Source organism: Corapipo altera, unplaced genomic scaffold, assembly GCF_003945725.1.
Source record: "Corapipo altera isolate COAL_440 unplaced genomic scaffold, ASM394572v1 64, whole genome shotgun sequence".
NCBI classification, from domain to species: Eukaryota; Metazoa; Chordata; class Aves; order Passeriformes; family Pipridae; genus Corapipo; species Corapipo altera.
Window position 1 is genome coordinate 5,589,081 of NW_020884893.1, and position 20,052 is coordinate 5,609,132.

Genomic DNA, 20,052 nt, shown 5'->3' on the forward strand with positions numbered 1-20,052 from the left:
CTCAAGGCCTTGTTGCTGTTGCATAAGTGTGTGATGTTGTCTTGTAATGTTTTATATCATGTTAATCCCATCCCCACCTGGAAAGGATCTGTGTGGACTTGAGCTTTTATACCATGTGGCACCTGAACACTTCATTTGTTTCTGTGCTATGAAAAAAAAGAAGCACCTGCACACAAATCTCATTCCCGGGGATAAGTGTTGGCCAGGAATTGCCTTCCCCCTCCTCCATCCACCCTCCAAAGGCAGCACAGAGCTGTTCCCTATTCCTGCCATGGAGTGGGTCCTGCAGAAACAGGCACCTTTGCTGCTGTGAGTCCCAGGAAGCTTTCCCTGGGCTGCAGGAGCGGCCGCTGGAGCACCGGGGTGAGAAACTGCGGAAGGAGAAGTTGTGCCACGTGTGTGGCTGACAGGAGATTGCAGCTGTGCTGCCCCAGTTCACAGCATCCTAACGGGAACATCCCAAAGGAGACACCACCTTCTCCAACATTCACTCCCTCACACGTTTGCCTGTGGATCCCCGTGCAACAAAGCACAACCACCCTTGGACACAGGGAGGATTTGCCTGCTGAACTAATCCCTGGGGAAGGCTCCTCCTCAGGCTGGGGAAGGAACCCAAGGCAAGGCAGCCAAACCTGGCCCTTTTGTGTATCATCTTAGAAGTATAAGTGTTTATGTGCATGATTAATATTTGATCATGCCTGGAACACGTGAACATGCTGACAACATTTATGTCACAACTGTATGCATTTAATAAGCATCTCATTTGAATTATTAATGTACAGGTCCCCCAAAGTATTTTTGTGTTATAAACCCCATAATTTATCTAAGTACAAGCTGCAAGTTCGTAAATACAGCATTAAGAAGGTGGCTATTGCATAGCTGCTTTAACAAAATATCCTTTGTGGTAAGATATATAGGCTTATTTGGAGAGGATTTAGCTGCTGGAGGAGGGCTTCTCCAGAGAAGTTATATGCTTCTTAGCTGCAGCAGACAGGGAATATAATTTTTTAGTTTGTCCTTCTTGTCAGTAGGAATCAGTTTGACCTGACTGTGCTGTCTGATCTGAGCATCTCCCCAGCCCATTGTTCACCAGAGGCAGATTTATAAAACATCTGTACAGGAAAGAGGCTGGAAGGGACACTTTGAGAGGAGAGCTGGATTAACAATTGATGTGCCAGTACACTGACTGAAAAGGAGGCAGTGAAAATACCTGGACTGCAAGCAAGACTTGTGAGGGATCTTTTCCTTCACAGGGTGCCTGGTGAGCAGCAGTCAGGACTGCACTGGAGAGGCAGAACAACACAGCAAGGATGCAGTGCTGCAGCCAGGGAATGCTGGAGGCTGGAGCTGTTGTGCACAGCAGCATTTTCCATTTACCATAATCCTCTCTGACGAGGGTCAGGCGTAGCAGCCGAGGTAACGCTCCGTGAGGGCTGTTCTGGGCAGCCCTGAGTGGGAGACTGCACGTTGCACCCTTGTGTGTGTGACACACACAGGAAAAGTGCAGAAAGTATCTGTGAACTGCCAAAGGCACGTGAACCGTGCCCTTCTCAAGAACACTTGCTGACTGTTTATTGCTGACTGACTCTGCAGATTAAATTTGCATGAACAGCAAAAAGGAGTATGATGGGAGGGAACTTAACCTCAAAGAAACTCAGCAGCCGACACTTCGGATGTTTGAATTACATCGGAATCAAGCTCTTGATTAAATCTTAGCAATGTCAAAAGCTCAAAGCAGCAATTTTAATTGATGTCACTTCCCCCCCCCCCCATGTTGCTGAATTATCCCTTGCAATGTGCAGCACATCCGTGTCACTACATTAAATTTGCACGCAAAGAGGGGAGATTAGGCAATAAAGCCACGGGACAAACAGTATTGAGTCAGGCATATCTTCTTGGCTTCATTCACTACTGGGTGTTTTTAAAAAAGTGTTTCCAAATCTGAGAAAAACTGATTCCAGATGTGCTCATTTGAAGGATATAAAAATCACGCTAGCACCAAGATTTATCTGGATTCTGTGCTGTACCTGAATGGATAACTAGTCCCATCTTAAAAACAGAAGTGCTATGAACAATAAAAAGGCCACAGGCAAAGGTTTTAGTGCTTCCTTCCCATTAGCATCCTTCCTTCCCAAGTATTTCAGACTAACGTAGCTGGAGAATTCCTCTGAGGCTCCAGCACACTGAACCAGAGGGGCCTGGTAGGACGTGGGTCGCTTGTCTGGGCTGTCGGGGCTGGACCCGTCCGTGGGTCTCTCCCCGATGTACAGGAGGCTCCGCTCCCGCGTGTCCTGCTCCGTTTTGAAGAGTTCGTACTCGGTGTGGGGCAGCTTGATGCCCAAAGCCAAGCAGCCATTCGTGGCTGTTATATCCTGCTCCACCCCAGCGCTCCAGGAGCTCGCCAGCCCACAGCTTCCAGGTTCTGAGGAGTTGAGCATCATCACCGTCACCTGGTCCATCGGCGTCACCCGAGCCTGGGTGACTTTGAAAGCCAGCTCGGTGCCGCCCCGCACCTTGGAGGAGGGGATGCCTTGGGAGTAGTGCCCAGAGGCGTAGATGGTGAAGGTGGGCTGTTTGCAGAGCGGGTCTGAGTAGTGATAGTAATACCCTTCCCAGGTGTGGTTGTTCCCGTGGAATATGAAGTACCTGGTGAGGAAGAGCACGGCGGGTCGGACCTCGCAGTGGGTGCTCACCCAGCTGCCGCTGAGCTGCATGGGCAGCTGGGCTCCGGCGGGGAGGATGGGTGGGTGGTGCTCATCAGCCCTGTATATAATCCCACAGGCTGGGCAAGGGTGCACGTGGTGCTGCAGGAGACAAAAAACAACGGCTCTGTAAACTGATAAGCAGAAAAAAAAAAGAACAAACCACCTTTCAGAATATTCCAAAAGCTCAAACTCCCCCGGTCCACCCCAGGGTGCTGCACTGCAGGGAGCCCGGCACGAGGCGTCCGAGCAGATTAAGTGAGATAAAGCGCTGCCCTGGCTCTTTGCTATTCTGGTAGCTGAAGGACAGAGGGCTGTGTCCTGCGGCTGCCCCGTGCAGGGCCGCTGAGGACAGGCCGAGGGAGGAGGGCAGGGCAGGGCAGAGCTGCTGCCAGGGCAGGGAACGCTCCCCCGGGACATCCCACCACTTTTCCAGGGCAAGCTGGGTGAGGATGGGGGTGCTGGGAGGTGTCAGCTCCACCACGGCGTTTCTGCACCGGTTCAGAACAATGACACAGTGTTTTTGGCAATGGAAAAGGCTGTGAAACCTTCCCGTGGGGAGGCTCCTGTGCCTGTGCTGCACCGCGGTGACGGAGCCTCTCCAGGACAGCCAAAATCCCGTCGTGTTCTGCTTCTCCTTCACCCCATTCCTGCCCGTGCTCCCACATCCACGGCTGCGTGTGAAGACCAGGATGGGGCAGGTGGGGAGGGGGAAGGACAGAGGGCTTCCCCAGCAGCCAGAATGGGAGAAGAAAAGAACCCACTGCAGAAGGAGGCCCTGACCTTCGCTCCCCCTCCTGTGCTGCCTGCAGAGCTCTGAGTCAAACCAGCCCTGCCCCTGATCCGCTGCCAGCAGGGGTTTTTTGTAGCCTGGAATTTTTTCTTATACTTCATATATCACAACTGATTTATTTTTAAATAAGCAGGGTTCGAACATTATATAATTTTCTAGAACACGAGCTAATCTTTACTGAACTGTCATAGGCAAGAAGGTTAAATAACTCAGTAGTTAACTGTAGGGTGGGTAATTTACATGCAAGTTGATTGGAGTCTACTGTAATTTAGTCATTTTCAGCTTGCTTTACTGCTACTGTCACGTTAATGAGTGCTGACAGTACACAGTACATTATGGCTAAATAATCCCAGAAGTTGGCAAATATATATGCTCTCCTTAGGCAGGAAATTCTTTGATAATGAAAGGTAATTTGGGGAGAATGGGTTTCTTTAAAACAGATATAAATTTAAGGGGAAAAGAGTGGTGTTTTCGTAAAGAGATAATTCCTAACATAGCTGTGTAACTCACCAGCACAGGCAAATGGATGTCAGTTCAGAGAAAATAAAAAGAAGTAAAAATTCTGTGCTCAATAAAATTATCACTACACACATGGAGCCAAAAATCTTACTTGCTTAAACCAGTCGTGTGAAGTTATTTCTAATATATGGCAGCTTCTAATTATCGCCAAGTGGTGACATCATGTGTGGGTCCATTGGAGAGCTGTTGCCTGATTAATTACAGGGCTACTTTCAGAGAGTGAATTTCAGTATCTTTAGGTTTGGTTTTAAATTAACTTTTAAAAGTGTTTATGTTTACCATCTGGTTTTGCTCATATATATGGTTTTGGCCCGAGATAACACAAGTTTAACCAATTTGAGAATGTTGCTTTTGAGAGGGAGAGGGGTGTTGCTCTGTGTTTTTCAGAGTTCAGTTGGTGCAGTTCAGGGAAATGTTGGGGAAATGTTGCCCCAAAATTGTTTTTTTCCCCAGTTATTTCCATTCTATCTGGTAAAGTTCAGAGACGGTTTCTTCATCTCGTCTCACTGCTCAATGATTTCTGAATTGATCAGTTGTGATTCAGATGGAAAGGTGCTTTCCTGGGAATAAACTATTTTATAAAATAAAATAGAATAAAAGACCAGCAAGTCTCCTGCTCAGTTTTACGTGCATCAAAACGGAAGTTTGATTTCTGTGTAATAACATAATTGAATTGGGGGCAACTGCCTCTGCTAATGGCGTTACACCGAGGACTGATGAGTTACTGGCAGATGGTGCTGCCTCACTCCTCTCCCCCTAAGCACCCCCCAAGGAGGGAAGGAGAGGGCAGGAAGATGAAGGACAGAGCAGGCAGCTCTAAGGACGTGCAGCCCAAAGCCTCCATGGGTTTCGGTGCGGCAAAATAGGAAGCAGCATTTCCTAGGAAAACATGGAGCCAAAGCAAGGCCGTTAACTCCAGGCCCATGCCAGTGCAGGCTCATTTCCCATGTTGGTTTTGCTGAGCTTTCACCCACCCCAGTCCCACTCTGTCAGGAAGGGAGAGGGTGAACCCCATGTGCTGCAGAGCACCCGGGAACCTGCACCAGCAGCCCCACACTGCCTCACCCTCGTGTCCTTAGGACAGGGGGGCCAAGTGCTGCGGGCACTACTTAAACAGCAAGGAAATAAATGCTGGCAAAGCCTGTGACCTGGCGAGGGAACTGTGTAAAGGCCTCATCCTTACCACGGCGCTCTGCAGGGGTCGCTGGTAACCGGTGGGGCGGTAGTGGAGCCTCTCCACCCAGTCCGTGTGGATGTCCCCCAGGTACAGCTCCTCCACCAGCTGGCTCCCGCTCTGCCCCGGCTGCAGCAAGGGCTGGTAGTGCTTCTCCACCCGCACCAGGCTCAGCTCGTGCATGGCAAAGCCCAGGGCGGCCGTGCAGTCTCGCTCCGTCTTGGCGCTCAGCAGTTCGTAGAGGGCTCCGGGGGCCCAGGCACGCCCCGGGGGCAGGAACCCCCTGCAGCCCTGCCCGGAGGTCTGGTTGATCCAGGAGGCCACCTCCCGCATGGCCTTCTGGCTGTGGAACACGATGCCGACCTTGTGCAGGTGGTAGTCGGCCTCGGTGGCGCCGCGGGTGATCCAGGAGGCCTGGCGCAGCCGCAGCTTGCCCTTGATGACCAGCGTGTAGGAGGGGTCGCGGCACGAGGGGTCCCAGTAGTAGAACTGGAAGGCCTTGAAGAGCCGGTTGGCGTAGAACAGGTAGGAGCGGGTGAGGAACTCGGGCCCCGGCCGCACCTCACACCTGCGGGAAAGGCCGTCCTGAGCCATCGGGGGTGTGCGGGGTGAGATCCCTCCCCGGGGCGTGGGGGGACAGGGGACAGCACAGGGGCGGGAGCAGCACCGTGGGCAAGAGCCTCCCACACCTGGTGGCCGCTCTTGGGTGATTTTAATGAGCATCTGCCACCAAAATGTGAGAGTGCTGGATACAGGATCTGTCTCGGGCTGGGGCAGGAGGCCTGGCAGGGGCTGGGGGTGCATTCCCGGGGCTGGGGGTGCCTTCCCAGGAGAACAGGGTGCCTTACCAGGGTTTTAGGGTCACGTTTCATGGGGGGTTAGGGGGATGCCTTGCTGAGGTCTGGGGACACGTTCTCAGGGTTTGGTGGTGCTTTACCCAGGGCTTTAGGGACGCGTTTCCAGTGATCAGGGGCGTATTGCCGGGGTGTGGGGGCGCGTTCCCGGGGTTCCAGGGGTGCCTCCCCAGGGTTGGGGGGTGCCTGCCCGGGGTCCGGGGGTGCCTTACCCGGTGGAGACCCATCGGCCCTCCAGGCGGGGCGGCAGCCGCGCTGCGATCCTGGCGCCGTCCTGCAGGTGGCGGAGCTGCTGCCGGCACCGCGGCTCCCAGCGCAGGGGCGGCTCCGCGGCCGCGCAGGCTGCGATGGAGAGGGACAGGGACAGGGAGAGGGAGAGGGAAAGCGGGAAAGGGAGCGGAGTCAACACTGCGGGGCCGGCACCGACCGCCGAGGGCTCCCAGCGGCCCGAGAACACACCCCCAGACGGGTGAACTCTCAGCCCTTAGCTCAGGGCACAGGTTTTTCTATTTCACTCAGGTTTTCCCACTTGAGTTTCATCTGAATCCAACTGTTTTTCAGATGAAATCTTCAAATAAAACCGAGCGCTCTTTGTTCATGTTCTCTTTCTCCCTCTCTCCCTCCCGGGCTATTGTTGAGGCAGTGACTGGAACATGGAATTACAGCATGGGAACATTGGCCTCGCCTGTCGCCCGCCATAAGGACAGTAATTCTGTCACTTACCTCATTTCCCATAACAACGGATGTTATTGGCTTAGGGAATGTGTGAACACTCAGCTAAATCCTGAAGACCTTTGCATGCACACACACACATGTACATATATTCCTGTATATTATTCACTCTACTTAAGCTAACCTCTCTGGCACTCACCATGGGCTTGCTTCACTAAGAAATTTGGGATTTGCCTCTTCATAACACCGCGGAATGAGCTCTCAGGGAAGCTCCTCCTGATACCCCACCAATTCTCTGCTGTCCTACAACTGCCCTGCTTGGCAGAGCCCAGTCCCTGGTCCGGGTGGTGCTCAGCCCAGCCGGGGGTTTATGAGCCCAGACAGGGTTTTCTTGCTCCAGCTGTACTTTGCAATTTACCCAGGAGTGTGCTGGACATTTTCAAGCCAGCCTTTATTCACTCCATACCAGTGTTAGGACACAGGTTGATTTCCAGCCTGCCTATCAGCTGGAACAAAAGATCCAACATCTATATTCCCTTCCCACGGAATGACGATGTGAAATGTTTGCACACCCTGTGCCTCGGTCCAGGAACTCAAGACAGAGTAACAACTGCTCATCTTAGTCCCTGTGTGCCATGTATGTACCTTGATATATAACCTGAACCATCCTGTGATCTTTATAAGATTTGCCTAAACCAGACCTTTCACTGGGAAGAGAAACCCTAAACCATCTGACTGCATCTGAGAGAAGGGACAGGTGAGATCGTGCAATCACCTTCCTAACAAGAAGTGTTTGTGGATGAACCTGGCACAGACAGATCTGCTGCAAACCATGGGCAAACTATGAGCTGTTGAGCAATGTCAGCAGCATTCCCTTGCTCATGAGGTAGGGATGGAACACAAATATAAACACCCAGGGTGAGAACCACAGCTGGGATCTGCCAGGGAGGTTCCCCAGATCTCCATAGCCAATTTATTCTGAGACAGGAGTCTCTCATCCCTGGCATCAACATATCCTCCACACAGGGTTAAATGCCTGTTACAGATCTCCCACATCCAAGCTTGTCACAAATAAAGCCCCAGACCAAGTCAGGTGGGAATTTGGTAATTAAACTGCTGTTCAAGTCAGAATATGTGACAAAGCAGAGGGATTCCCACTCAAACAGTATTTTATTATGAATCTAGTAATACATAATTGTCTGATGGACAAATTCAGTCACTCCACTGTGGCACCACCATGGGCAGAGGTTTTACGTCACAGTAACAAGGTCCTTCAAATGTATTTGTGTAGGCTGAAGCACACAAACCATGAGACTACCATGAGAGCAAACACATGAGAAGTGAAGCCCCCAGAGAAGCAGCAGAGCAGTACCAGAAGCGGCCCAAAGGCCATGGAAACCAGCCTTGGATTTCTGGTATCTCGCTATGCACTGCACTAGAGTGAACCAGTGGGAAAGGCACATTATTAGTGTTCAGGGCTCTTTTTGGAGCAGACTCACAATTCTATAGTTCTTTTTGTCTTTAAGGGCTGGATGTGGAGAGCAGGCACATCCAACTCCTTCACAATTGCTTGCACTAGTGCTTCCTAAGACACAGTTCTTGTGAGTCTTCATATGAAAACAGGAAAATATTGGATGACAAGACCCGTTGCTATTAGTTAAACCTTTAGTTTGGCAGCTGCAGCGTGTGTGAGGCTGCCCCATGAGTGCCAGTTTAGTAGAGCCATTAGGAGCTGGGCATCTCCATCCTCATCCCAGTTCTGCCAGGACTTTGCTCTGTGATCCTGTGTGCTCCCTACTCCCAGGGCTCTTTTTTTACTCATGTGCAGGATGTGCCAAGTTTCATCTGACTGCCCTGAGAGGCCCAATTACTGGCAAAGCTTTTGGAGAGCCATCAGAACGAGGGCAGTCCAAAACTGAACCACACTTCAAACAAACATGAAATTATTATCCTAGAGAATACAATAAACTGGAATAACTTTATTTGTATTAGAGGCAATGGACATAAGGGTCAGATTTGCTCTTGCCCATAACCACAGAATGACCCCAGAGGTGTCAGTGCAGTATATAGCTACATAGTGTATAGCTATAGAATATACACAATATAACCCCTTTTTCAACTCTCTAACTGTGCTCTGTGTATGTTTATTGCAGCAGAAGCTTCAATATCTGACTGAACCCTTAGTGCTACTTTTGGCAGAAGCACTAGAAGTCTACATTGTTTGGGAGCACAGACACTTTGGCAGTGCAGTCACTGCATTTTGACACATTCAATAGAAAACGGAATTTTTATAATCTGGATCAAACTCCACAGGGAAAGAAAAAAAAAAAAAAGGAAAAAAAGCCTCCAGAATGTAAATATTTGACATGATGGGAATTCCTAGGGATTTTGTCTTAATTGTACACAAGACTCCAAGCTGGATGCATCCTCAAACCTAAAACTATTGGCTTGTGTCCAAATCTTGTGGCTGCTTTTTTCTCTCAATTACTCCAGCCCAGCCCCACCAGATCCAAACATCCTTTCAAGCTGGAAAATTTCAGTTCCAGACCTAAAATCTGTAGTTAGGGCACATCTCTATTCCAAGAGCAGCATGAAGTGGCTGTCACTTATATGTCACTCTGTTACTCAGCCCCTGGTGAAGCACATCAGAGCATCTCCTCTGTCTTAAGAGAGACACAAATTAACTGCTCTATAGAGTTCTTGGGCAGGAGGAAGGAATTATTCACAATTCATCTTCGAGACAAAAATACTCATTCATAGGAAAATCTAAAAAACTCCCCGGCTGTGATCTCTTCCCCTCGCTCTTATCCCGTCTGTCTGTATCGATTAACCACAAGCGTTTCCAGAGAGCTCCTCAGCACAGAAACTAGACAAAACAGGGTCTTTTTCCAGCTTTCTGGTGTGTGCTGCATCCCAAGGACCGGCCCAAAGTCTCTGAGCAAGGGGGCTGCACAAACACTCCGGCAACCAGGAATGGCAGGACCTGGAACGGCCTCTCATCCCTGCCATCGGCACAAACGGGGTCAAGCCTTGGGACAGCAGCCGCGGCAAATACTGACCAACTACTCCAGTGCTCATTTGTACAGGACCCACGGCATCAAATGATGGAAAGGCAGAAGTGGAAATTCCCCGCAAAATAAATTTTGGTAAAGCTAAGATGAAAGATCCCGAGCCTGGGAATGAGAGGCTGCCAGTGGGGTTGTGCTACACAAGGGCTGTGTGCTCCAGATTCAGACCCACTTCTCACTTTCAAAGGAAAAAAAACATCAACCAAGAGAGAAATACTGTAATATTCCTTGTTGGAAACAAGTCTTGTTTGTGTTCCTCCAAGCAGATTGACTTTGGAAAAAAGCAAAGTTGAGTCACACATCTGTTTCTTCATAAACGGAGGAGAAAATGCATATATTACAGTTTGCACCAAATTAGTTACTGTAGATCAGCTCTTCTCCAGAGCTAGATTGCTAAATCTGTTGCATGTTATTGCCTCCTATGGCCAGAATTTATTATTCCCATTTATAATTCTAATGTTTCAGTTAGTCACCCATTCACGGGGATAAGATCAGGGCCTGAAGTCATGGAGCATTACACATTTCTTCATTTAGAGATGACATAAAACCTTTGATATTTTCTGAGGAATGTTCGGATTGGAAAGAAATGGACGATAAGGAACATATCAATATGTTCTACATAAGCGAATTACACTTTTCCACACAGACTTCACTAACTGAGCAAAACAGTGTTTCCTTAGCATTTTTCTCTCCTGAGAGCACATAGAGTGGATTTTGGGTTAGCCACTAAAGGAATAAGCATTCTTTTAAAAGCAAACAAAATGGTTGTATTTAGCAAATCAATTTTTCTTGCATTTGTGTGCAGATCAAGTTAGTGGTGCTTTTAATTCACTCAGAATAAGGCATTCCCAAGAGAACAGCTGCGTGGAATGAGATACATTTTATATTGTGATATAAAGTTATAAAACTTAAATAACACCCACTGGGGGTAGAAACCTGTATCACAGCAGAACCTTGTGTTTTGCCTATCTGCAAACCGAACCCAGTTCAGGACAGGACTTAAGCACATGCTTAAGTCTAATTGGTTTCAGTGAAACTTAAGCATATGCTTGAAATTAAGCCAGTACATGAGCATTTTTCCTGATTAGTAATGCCTCCCTGAACTCGAGCCAGAATGTGGTCAAGTGGTTGAGGGAGGATGCCAGTGCTTTCACTGGAGTACTGTTTGGCTTCTGGAAAAGTATTTCTATTATTCATCCTTTCTCTCATTTGTCTGTAAAAAGGGTATATTCACATATAGCTGTTTCACCAGTCTGGTGCTCAGTTCATGCTATTTATACAATGCTTTAAATTCACTGGATGTTTCTCAGTTCTGCTTTCAGGGCTGGCACAGTAACTGTGCTGTATGGGAACTATCATTGCAGAGCATCACCTTGGGTTTCCTGTGCACAGCAGAGCATAATCATGCATGAAATTCTGCAGATCCTCAGAGGAAACTCGGCCGACTCAAAATCCCAAGTAGCTCAGGATTTTAGAGAAGTTTTCAAAACATACTTTCACCACATACTTGTAGCACAATAGCAAATGGGCTCAGACATCATAGTCTATGGCTTCAGCCTAGCTTTGTTCTGAGGCTGTGACCGTTGTCTGATTTGTGTCATGTCCACAATTAAAATAGTGAAGGACTTGTGGTGAAATGCCTGGAGGGTTTTAAGGCACTAGAGAAGTAAATATTTTGCTCTTGGAAACATGGAATCGTGTGTTTCTCTTGTAAGTGTGGTGTCCAGCAATAGATGACAAGACAGATGGGATTTGTGGTAGGGTAGTGGAGGAAAGAGAAATACCTCAAAGATCTTCTTCAGTATAAACTACATTTGAATAAAATGGCTTCTTAAAACTGCCCTCTCTGACTGTTTACCCAAAAAACCCCAGGCCTAGCTCTGTGAATGAAATTCAAGAGCTTGATCCCAGTTTCACTGGTGTGGGTAAACAGGAAAGGTCCCGTGACTGTACCAACACAGCATCAGCAGCTTATTTAGAAGCTGCCCATCCCCACAGACTGACAGTAAACACTCCATTTGGAGAAAGAAGGGATACCAAGGAGAAATGGGATAGGGAATATCATGGAATTATTTGAGTTGGAAGGTACCTTACAGATCATGATAGTCCCAAATGTGGTGAACTAAGCAAGACATGTAAGAGCTGGCATAGAGGGCACGTGATGACAAATGAAAGCACGAGTCCATCTTCCCAAGAGATCTCCTGCAGTTCACAGTAACCAAAACACCACCATCTTCAGCTACACAGAGATCTACTCACAACACACTTGCTGTCCTGACAGATGCAGGAGCCATTTCACTTCATGTTCCTCCCAGAAGATGTTCTGCAGACTTGGAAAGAGGGGGAGTCTCTGTTTTTTCCACAGCTAAATTGATCAGTGCCAAAAGACTGGAGAGCAGCTGAGCAATTCCATCCAGCCTTACTGAGAAAAATAAATGGGTTCAGCCTACACTAACATACCTTGGCTTGTGTTAAACTTGATTGGTATTGCCACGTAAGTTTGGCACAGACAAATATATAACCAAAACCCAAAAGAAAATGAAGGAAAGAAGGGTGATGCTAGAGCTTTTTTCTTTGAAAACTGCTGAAAGTTTGAATTTCAACTTGGTGAGATAGGTGAGACCATAGTGAGATGACCTCAAACCCCTGGGTACCTGAACAGTGAGAACACATGAAGGAAAGCATTTGTTTGCAAAACCAAAAGCAAGCAAACTCAGTCCAAGGCTGAACAATACCCGGGGGTTACTATCACAGCTCAGTTAAACTGTTAGAATTGTGGAATTCACATTCTGACCAAATGGATATATTACGTCTATCTTCCTTAATTTAGATGAGTTGGAAACTCATTAGAAGAAACAGCACACGGATGTGGAATTAATGCCACACTGACATTTCGAATGCATAGAGCACCCATGCAGATTTTGGCAACCCCCTCACACCCCTGCCCAGACACTTTATTAGTGGCTATCGTGGCCATTTGTAATAGTGATGGCTAAGCATTTTTTTTTTCCTGGAGTGCTTTGAAGAACGGAACAAGTAATCAGCCATGGCTTGGCTATAAAATGTCAACCTCATTTCAAACGTCTAAATCACTCACATGGACCATGAGCGCAGAGAGGACCACCCACCACATAATATTAACATAAATACAGCGTTTACCCAAAGCAACTGGAACTGGAGGGAGTTGAGAGTAGAACAACAAAAAATGGTGAGGGGGTGGGAGGGATTGGGTTACGAAGCAAGATTAAAAGAGCAGAGCACATGTAGCCTGGCTGAGCTAGATGGACATGATAACAGCCTATAAATATTCACAAAGCACAAACACCAAGGAAGGGAAGGAATTTCTTGCAGCAAATAAAGAGATTCTGTTGGGAGTGAATGAAGAGAGGAAAAACATGTGGCTTGTATGTGGGGTGAACTTCTCGAGGCACAGTATCGTAGTCAGGGCAAGTCCACTTGCTTGGCAGGATTTTGAGGGATTGAGCAAAGCATGAGTTCAGCAGGGAAAAACCCGCTCTTGGCAGGAAGCTGGTGGGATAATCTGAGTGGCCTTTCAGTCTCCCACTGCCATGGAGCCATCCCAGCTCCCCGCTCCCACGGGAGACAGCTGCTCTCCTGTGTGAGCACATTGTTCGCTGTCCTGCTCATCGAAATCACTGCCTGGCTCCTCTGGGACTAGAAATGAGGCATTTAGGTGTGCAGAGATATAAGCAACTGCAATAGGTACTAAACTGCTGGACACAGCTGGGTCCCTGCAGGTCCCTGCAATGTCAAGTGCTCACCGTTGAAAATCTAAATCCAGGAAATGAGGTTATAAACCCACTAAAGCAGGAAGGATCCTTTTGTTCTCTCCTTATTTAACACCTAACACAACAGGACTCTTGGCACTGCTGCAAGGATACCATTTACAGTAATAAAACCAGGATCTAATAGGATCTAATAGGATCTAATAGGCTGAGGCTACTTGGCTCCTGAGAAGCCAAGAATGAGAAGGGCATTCCAAAGCAGTCATAGCAGAAGATACCCTCAGGAACAAAAAGCTCTGCAGAAAGGTGGTAAACTGATCCAGAGCCCACACCAGAAACACACACACATGTTTAACTTAGAGTCACAAGTGACCACAGAAAAAGGTTACTTGTTCAGCTGAAGCACAGAATTAAAGTTACTCCTAACATGTGTTTTGGGGTCTGGGTGTGGTTTCTAGATAGCCTGAAATTTCAGTCTACTGTTTTGCCTGTCAGCATTAACCAAGTTTTGATGTGTTCCAGTTCTCCTAAACTCTGCCGACAGATGCTGAAATCAAAGTTGACATTCAACCTACGCGCTGCATAATCTAATAACGGCACTCGTGCTACTCAAAGCTAACAAAACCTAGGAGCTTTTCTGCAGCAAAACTTTCCTGTCGTTTTTGGTTTTATCTCTCTTTTCCAGGTAGTCTAACCGGGAAAAATGATTTTTTTTTCCTCTGGAAAACTTTAAAAATAACACATCATTGTGTTTTTGTATCAACAGGGGAGATCCAAGCCATAACCTGCCATGTCCAGCACTTGTGGATTTAGTAAGAGTGTGAACAAGGTGAATCCAATTGTCTCAGTGGGGAGCTTGGTGCATACATTGATCCCAGAGTGCAGGGTGAAAACCCACTTCCAGAGACCTCAGTCTTTGAGTTAGACAAGGCCAAAATGTCACACATTTGTCAGTGTTTCTTATTAACCCAGGAGAAACCGTGGGGGACTTTTTCAGTGCTTGACTAAATGGGCACACTCAAGTTTAAAGCATTATTTTAAAATCTAAACTGTAGCAAATCTCTTCAAACACTCTGTGGTGAGACTCCTCCTGCTGATTTATGTCCCATCACACCAGCTGTAAGTCAAGAGCTGTTGTTGCACTGATCCAACTGTCTGTCTAACAGTGCCACAGGAGCTGAGCTTCTCTGCTGCATTCTCAGTTTCAATTGAATTCAAACTGTGATGATTTAATAAGCTATTCAGTAAAAATTAGAAAACATCAATACAAGAGACACGATTATCACACCATCACCCTGCTAAAACTCAAAAATAATGACGGATTTCAACCCTCTTATCACTTCACACTCTGGAGCTTTGGCATTTCAAATAGACATCAGACAGAGAAAAAGAACTTGCCTAATTTTGTATTTTAGAGCATGAGACCTTTTAACTCCTTAAAGAAAAATACCCCACAGATTGCAGATTACTAACCCCTCGGGTCTTACACAACTTAAGATGGGAAGAGAAGGAGCTGTTCTATGAATCATATTTTCAGTTTCTGGCAGCACTCTTAGCCTACAGAAGAAGGGTTACACATTGAAATTCTCACGTTCTCACTGTCACTTTCTTGGGATTATTATGTCTGAGATACAACATCTTAAAAATCAGGAAGTTTCTCTTCTTTCACACCTTTATCTTCCTCAGCAAATGAGTGAGAAAACCAAAGCACTTGTGTAAGAGCATTGTATAGGTGCTTCCTAATTGTGAGGTTGATTTTAGCAGTGATTGTATCTCATCCATGAAAGCATTGTCTTTATGGATGACATATGCTGTGTTGTGGGGAAACACAGGATCCCATTGAAAGCAAAATCTCTTTCCAAACTTTGTTCTGCCAGATGCAGCCTCCCCTAGCATTGGATTGCAGCTTTGGTTTTCTTCACAGCAATTTCTGGCTTTTGAAAATCTCCTTACTCAACAATTTGTGCTTGTGGGGAAAATATAGAAACCGCACGATATTTTTTTCACTTGTGCTTTTTTTTTTTTACTTCTCAGCCCTGTTTTTATCTATATCCATATACTTTGAAACGTGGCTAACCTATAATTATTGGAAGAACAAATAGAGTCATATCACACAATCTGGCATGACACGTTAGTTGTTGATTTTTTTTGGCCAGCTTGAGAAATGAAGAAGAAAAACCGCCAACTTGGTAAAAATAAATTAGCTAAGTAAATATTACCCAAATAAACATTTGAACCAAAGACAATGATGTTGGTTTAATAGTAACTACAGATTTATGCATGAGTAAATACACACATCTCTATATTGAATGTAGTGCTATCACTTACGGGGTTCTCTTGCTAATCTCATAACTGAATGCAACTGGTGATCTTACCTCAACACTGTCATTTCCAAACTTAAAAATAAACATTGGAAGCAATAATAGATCTTTTATGTTAAAACCGTGCTGGAGAAGCTACACACGAAAAATATCAGCGTGGTGTCATTGGAATGCAAAGACTTTAATGAAAGCTTAGGTAAAACTCAGCAAGTCTCTGGGGACATTTCCAGGAATGAGTGATTCTTTTCTGGAGGAAACTCCAAAATCAGATCCAGTTACCTAACTAAAGTGCCTTTACTACTGATTATGCACTGGTGTCATGCTCATGCTTATTTTCAGCTTTATGCAAAATGCAGAATGCCAGTCTTGCTCACAGTGAAGTCACTGGCAAACCTTGCTTTGATTTTAATGAGTTCTGGGTCTGACTTAGCTCTTTAAATAGTTGCCTTAAGGTCCAGTTTCTGTTCTTACCGAAATCATTGGAAATTCTCTCACTGATATCAGACACAAGAAGCAGAGAGTTTAAGTTAGACTGAATTAAAAGAAATTGTATGAGAATTGAAGGAAGTATTCTAATTAGATTTCAGTGACTAATCTTACATAGTGCAGTATAACAGAACAGAGCAACTTGAACTAATAAAATACACAGAGAATACACATTTCTCAACCTGTTAAGCTTTATCTTTGTGAACAACACATGACAAGACCCTGCAAAAGGAGAACAGAAAAGTTACCCTACAGAAGTGCCATGCTCAAGAGATTTCTTCCTCTGGTCTGGTCCTTTACACTTTATGCAAGTAACATCCAATAGCTGTCACTACATGATTGTTTTGCAATGACCATTAAACTAAGCCCTGAGTTGGAGAAGCAGGTCAGTGTGATATTTTGCTGCCCAGAGTCTCAGAGGAGTGAACTAAGTGGTAGAAAGGAAGCTAGCAGGAACCCGGGTGCCTGGATTTCCAGTGTCCAGACTGCACAGGGCCCTCAGGGACATCCTTCCACCCTTCCTTTCACCTGCCCCTTCTGTTCAGGGGTGCTGAGTTCTGCTTTGCATTTCTTAGGAAAATAGTGTCTGAGGATGGAGGAGCCTCCCTCAGGCTCTGCTCCTTGTTGTAAACAGAAATAATTTTGTGTTTTTTTCACAGCACAGTTGCCTTTGTTCTCCCATATGGTCTCTTAAGCCAGAACCTTTTCTTCTGAAACTGGTCCAAGAACTGTGGGGTTGAAAGATGCCTTTTTGAAAGGGAGCCACAAAGATGCAGCCTGTGCTGCTCCCAGGGTCTGTCTGCACAGCTGGGGCTCAGTGTCATGTCCTTGGAACAGGAGACTACTTATGAGGTTGTCCCTTGCCGGGGCAGGTGCTGGGTCCTCCTGGGGATAATACCGAACTCTCAGTGAGAATCACCTCTAAGCCTTTCCTGCAGCTAAACTCAGCTCACCGCGCACCGCGCTCCGGACCTGAGCAAGCTGCGGCAGCAGAGGGGATGCTCGGCAGAGTTTCTGGGTAGGGGGCAGCGACCCCCACCACTTTGGAAGCCCCAGGTGGGAGGCAGAGGCTGAGCCCCAGCCCAGCACCGCCCTGGGCAGCTCAGCACCGTCCCGCCAGCCCTTCTGGCATCCCCGCCCGGCGCTCACTCAGAGGGGGGCACGGGAAGGGTCAGTCCCCCCTTGCGATCCCACAGCTCGGGGGCAGCATCCCGGGGTGCCGGGGTCCCTCTGGGGCGCTCCCCGCCCATCCCCTCCTCCGGCAAAGGGCGGTGGGAGCCGCGGGACAGCGCGGGGGTCGCTCCGGACGACTCCCGGCTCCTCCGCGGGTGCGCACGGCGGGGACACCCCGCCCGGGCCGGGCGGGCACCGGGGGCGAGCCGGGCACGGACCGAGCGAGCGGGGCCCTGTCCCAGCACCAGGTGCCTCCTGCCCGGGCGAGAACACCCCGGGAGCCCCGTCCCTGCGCCGGCCCGTCCGAGACCCGCCGTGTGACTTCCCTGCGCCCTCCGGGCAGTCCACTTGCCCCCTCCTCGCCCTCTCCTCGCACGCTCCTTGCAGCCCTCTCGCACCGTCCTTTTGCCATTTCTTTGCATCCTCTTTGCACTCCCCTTGCAGTTTTCCTGCATCCTCCTTCCCGGTCCGCCGCGCTCTCCTCGCACCCTCCTTGCACGCCGCTCCTCTGCGCTCCCCACACCGTCCCCTTGCACCCTAATTCCCTGCACACCCCCAGCACCCTCCTGCCCATTCGCAGCGCCCGGGTGGGCGAGGGAGGTGCCGGGGAGCACTCGGAGGGGACGACCCCGACTCCGCCACCCTCCTGCCGCCCCGGGACGGCACCGGCGGCCGGTGGCACCTACCTACGAGCAGCCCCGCGAGCCACCAGCACCGGACCATGGTGCCCGCTGTGTTCCCCGGCCAGAGGTGCCCGCGGAGCTCAGCGGGGCGCGGGGCCCGGCGGTGCAGCCATGGGCCGCCTCCGGCGCTCCGGTGCCCGCGGCGGCGGCACCGCGTCTCCAGCCCGCAGGCGTCCTGCTCAGCCCGAGCCTCGCGGGGGAAAAAAGGGGGAAAAGAAAAAAAAAAAGTATATGTTTTAAAATAAATAAATAAAAAAAAAAAACTAAACCCCGCAGCCCACCCCGCCTTCGCCGCCGCGCAGCGCGTCCCCCCGGCTGCTGATGGCTTTAATGGAGCTTGGCAGCCACAGGTTCCCGCTGCCAGAAGAGGTGGAGACTCGGCCGCCTGCGCCCCACATGCGGCCGCGCACCGCACACGCGGGGGAGGAGGAGGAGGAGGAGAGGAAAAGGAGGAGGAGGAGAAGGGCAGCCCCGGCCCGGCACCGCAGACCGCGGACGGGCACCCCCGAGGAGAGTCTGCACCCCCGAGCAGAGCCCGCACCCCCGAGCAGAGCCCGCACCCCCGAGCAGAGCCTGCACCCCCGAGCAGAGCCCGCACCCCCGAGCAGAGCCCGCACCCCCGAGGAGAGCCTGCACCCCCGAGGAGAGCCTGCACCCCCGAGGAGAGCCTGCACCCCCGAGCAGAGCCTGCACGCCCGAGCAGAGCCCGCACCCCCGAGGAGAGCCTGCACCCCCGCCGCGGGACCGGCGCTTCTCCCTCAGGGACCCCACCCGCGGCTGAGGGGCTACCCCGGCACCCCGAGGTCTTGGAGACAGCTGTGGGACTCGGGCCAGCTCTTCCCTGTGCAACACCTTGAGGGGATCGTTCCCACATCCCCACACCATAAGGGGATCGTCCCCCCCCCATCTCCACCCCATGAGGAGATAATTCTCACATCCCCATACCATGAGGGGATCATCTCCACATCCCCATGGCCTGACTCTTCTGCCCACTGTGGCCAGGGCTCCCTCAGATCCTCCTTCATCTCCAACCTCGGCTGCCAGAGTTGTCAAAAGAAATCCTCTCAACATTTCACACGGAAAATATATGGGATCCTTTGGAGGCGACTCTGAATGCCCACCTCAGGCAGTGCTCACCCATGCCACCCATTCCCTTTCCATTGTCCAAACCAGGCCCATGGGGCAGAACTGGGACCAATAAAAGGCTCAGAACTGGCTCTCAGCACAAAGTGAAGCACAAACCTAAACTCAGATGTGTCTGGGACAAAACACTTCTTCTCTTCTGTGTTGTGACTAGCAACAAACCAGCCTGTTCACTCCTCTTGAACACGTTCAACCACGTGTGTCCCACAGTGTGAGGGCTCAGCTGCCTCTGGAAGCAGTGAGGGAAGAGGTCGAGCTGCCACAGCCCTGCCAGGCCAACCCCCATGCTGGTGCTGGCACTAAGGGATGGAGTTTAATGCATTTTTCCAAGCTTAAAAACTAGGTTCACTTTTTACAAGTGAGGCAAAGAAATCAAATCACATGTGTGCCCCCAGCACAAGCCCTGCACACTCACTTTTCCTGGTGAAACTGGGGGTTTCACTGAATTAAAGGAGACTTTAGGCAAAAAAAGACGCTTCTCTCCAAGTTCATGGCAGTAATCCTGCTGATTGCAGTGGGGAGAAGTTAAGGCCCAGTTCCATAGTCCCATATTTGCTGAGCACGGCCTTCAGAGAGCTGGGGTGAGGTCTCAGTGCAGAGGGTTTAATGACTTTGTCAAAATGAATGCATAACATCTTTAATGCGAAGTGGGACAAACTTATCTGTCATGGGTGCATAAAGAATTAAATTTTAACGATACTTGCCAAGATAAAAAATA

At 48.9% G+C, this 20,052-nt stretch overlaps 1 protein-coding gene across 1 annotated transcript; it reads right to left on the reverse strand.

Moving 5' to 3' along the window:
• Window positions 1-725: 725 nt before the first annotated feature.
• Window positions 726-18,544, reverse strand: APCDD1L (APC down-regulated 1 like). The gene is made up of 4 exons (XM_027645773.1): window positions 18,195-18,544; window positions 6,255-6,384; window positions 5,198-5,756; window positions 726-2,804 (listed from the first exon to the last, which is right to left on the reverse strand). Exons 1-4 carry the CDS (start codon window positions 18,229-18,231, stop codon window positions 2,040-2,042), a joined length of 1,491 nt encoding a protein of 496 aa, XP_027501574.1. The 5' UTR covers window positions 18,232-18,544; the 3' UTR covers window positions 726-2,039.
• Window positions 18,545-20,052: the final 1,508 nt, after the last annotated feature.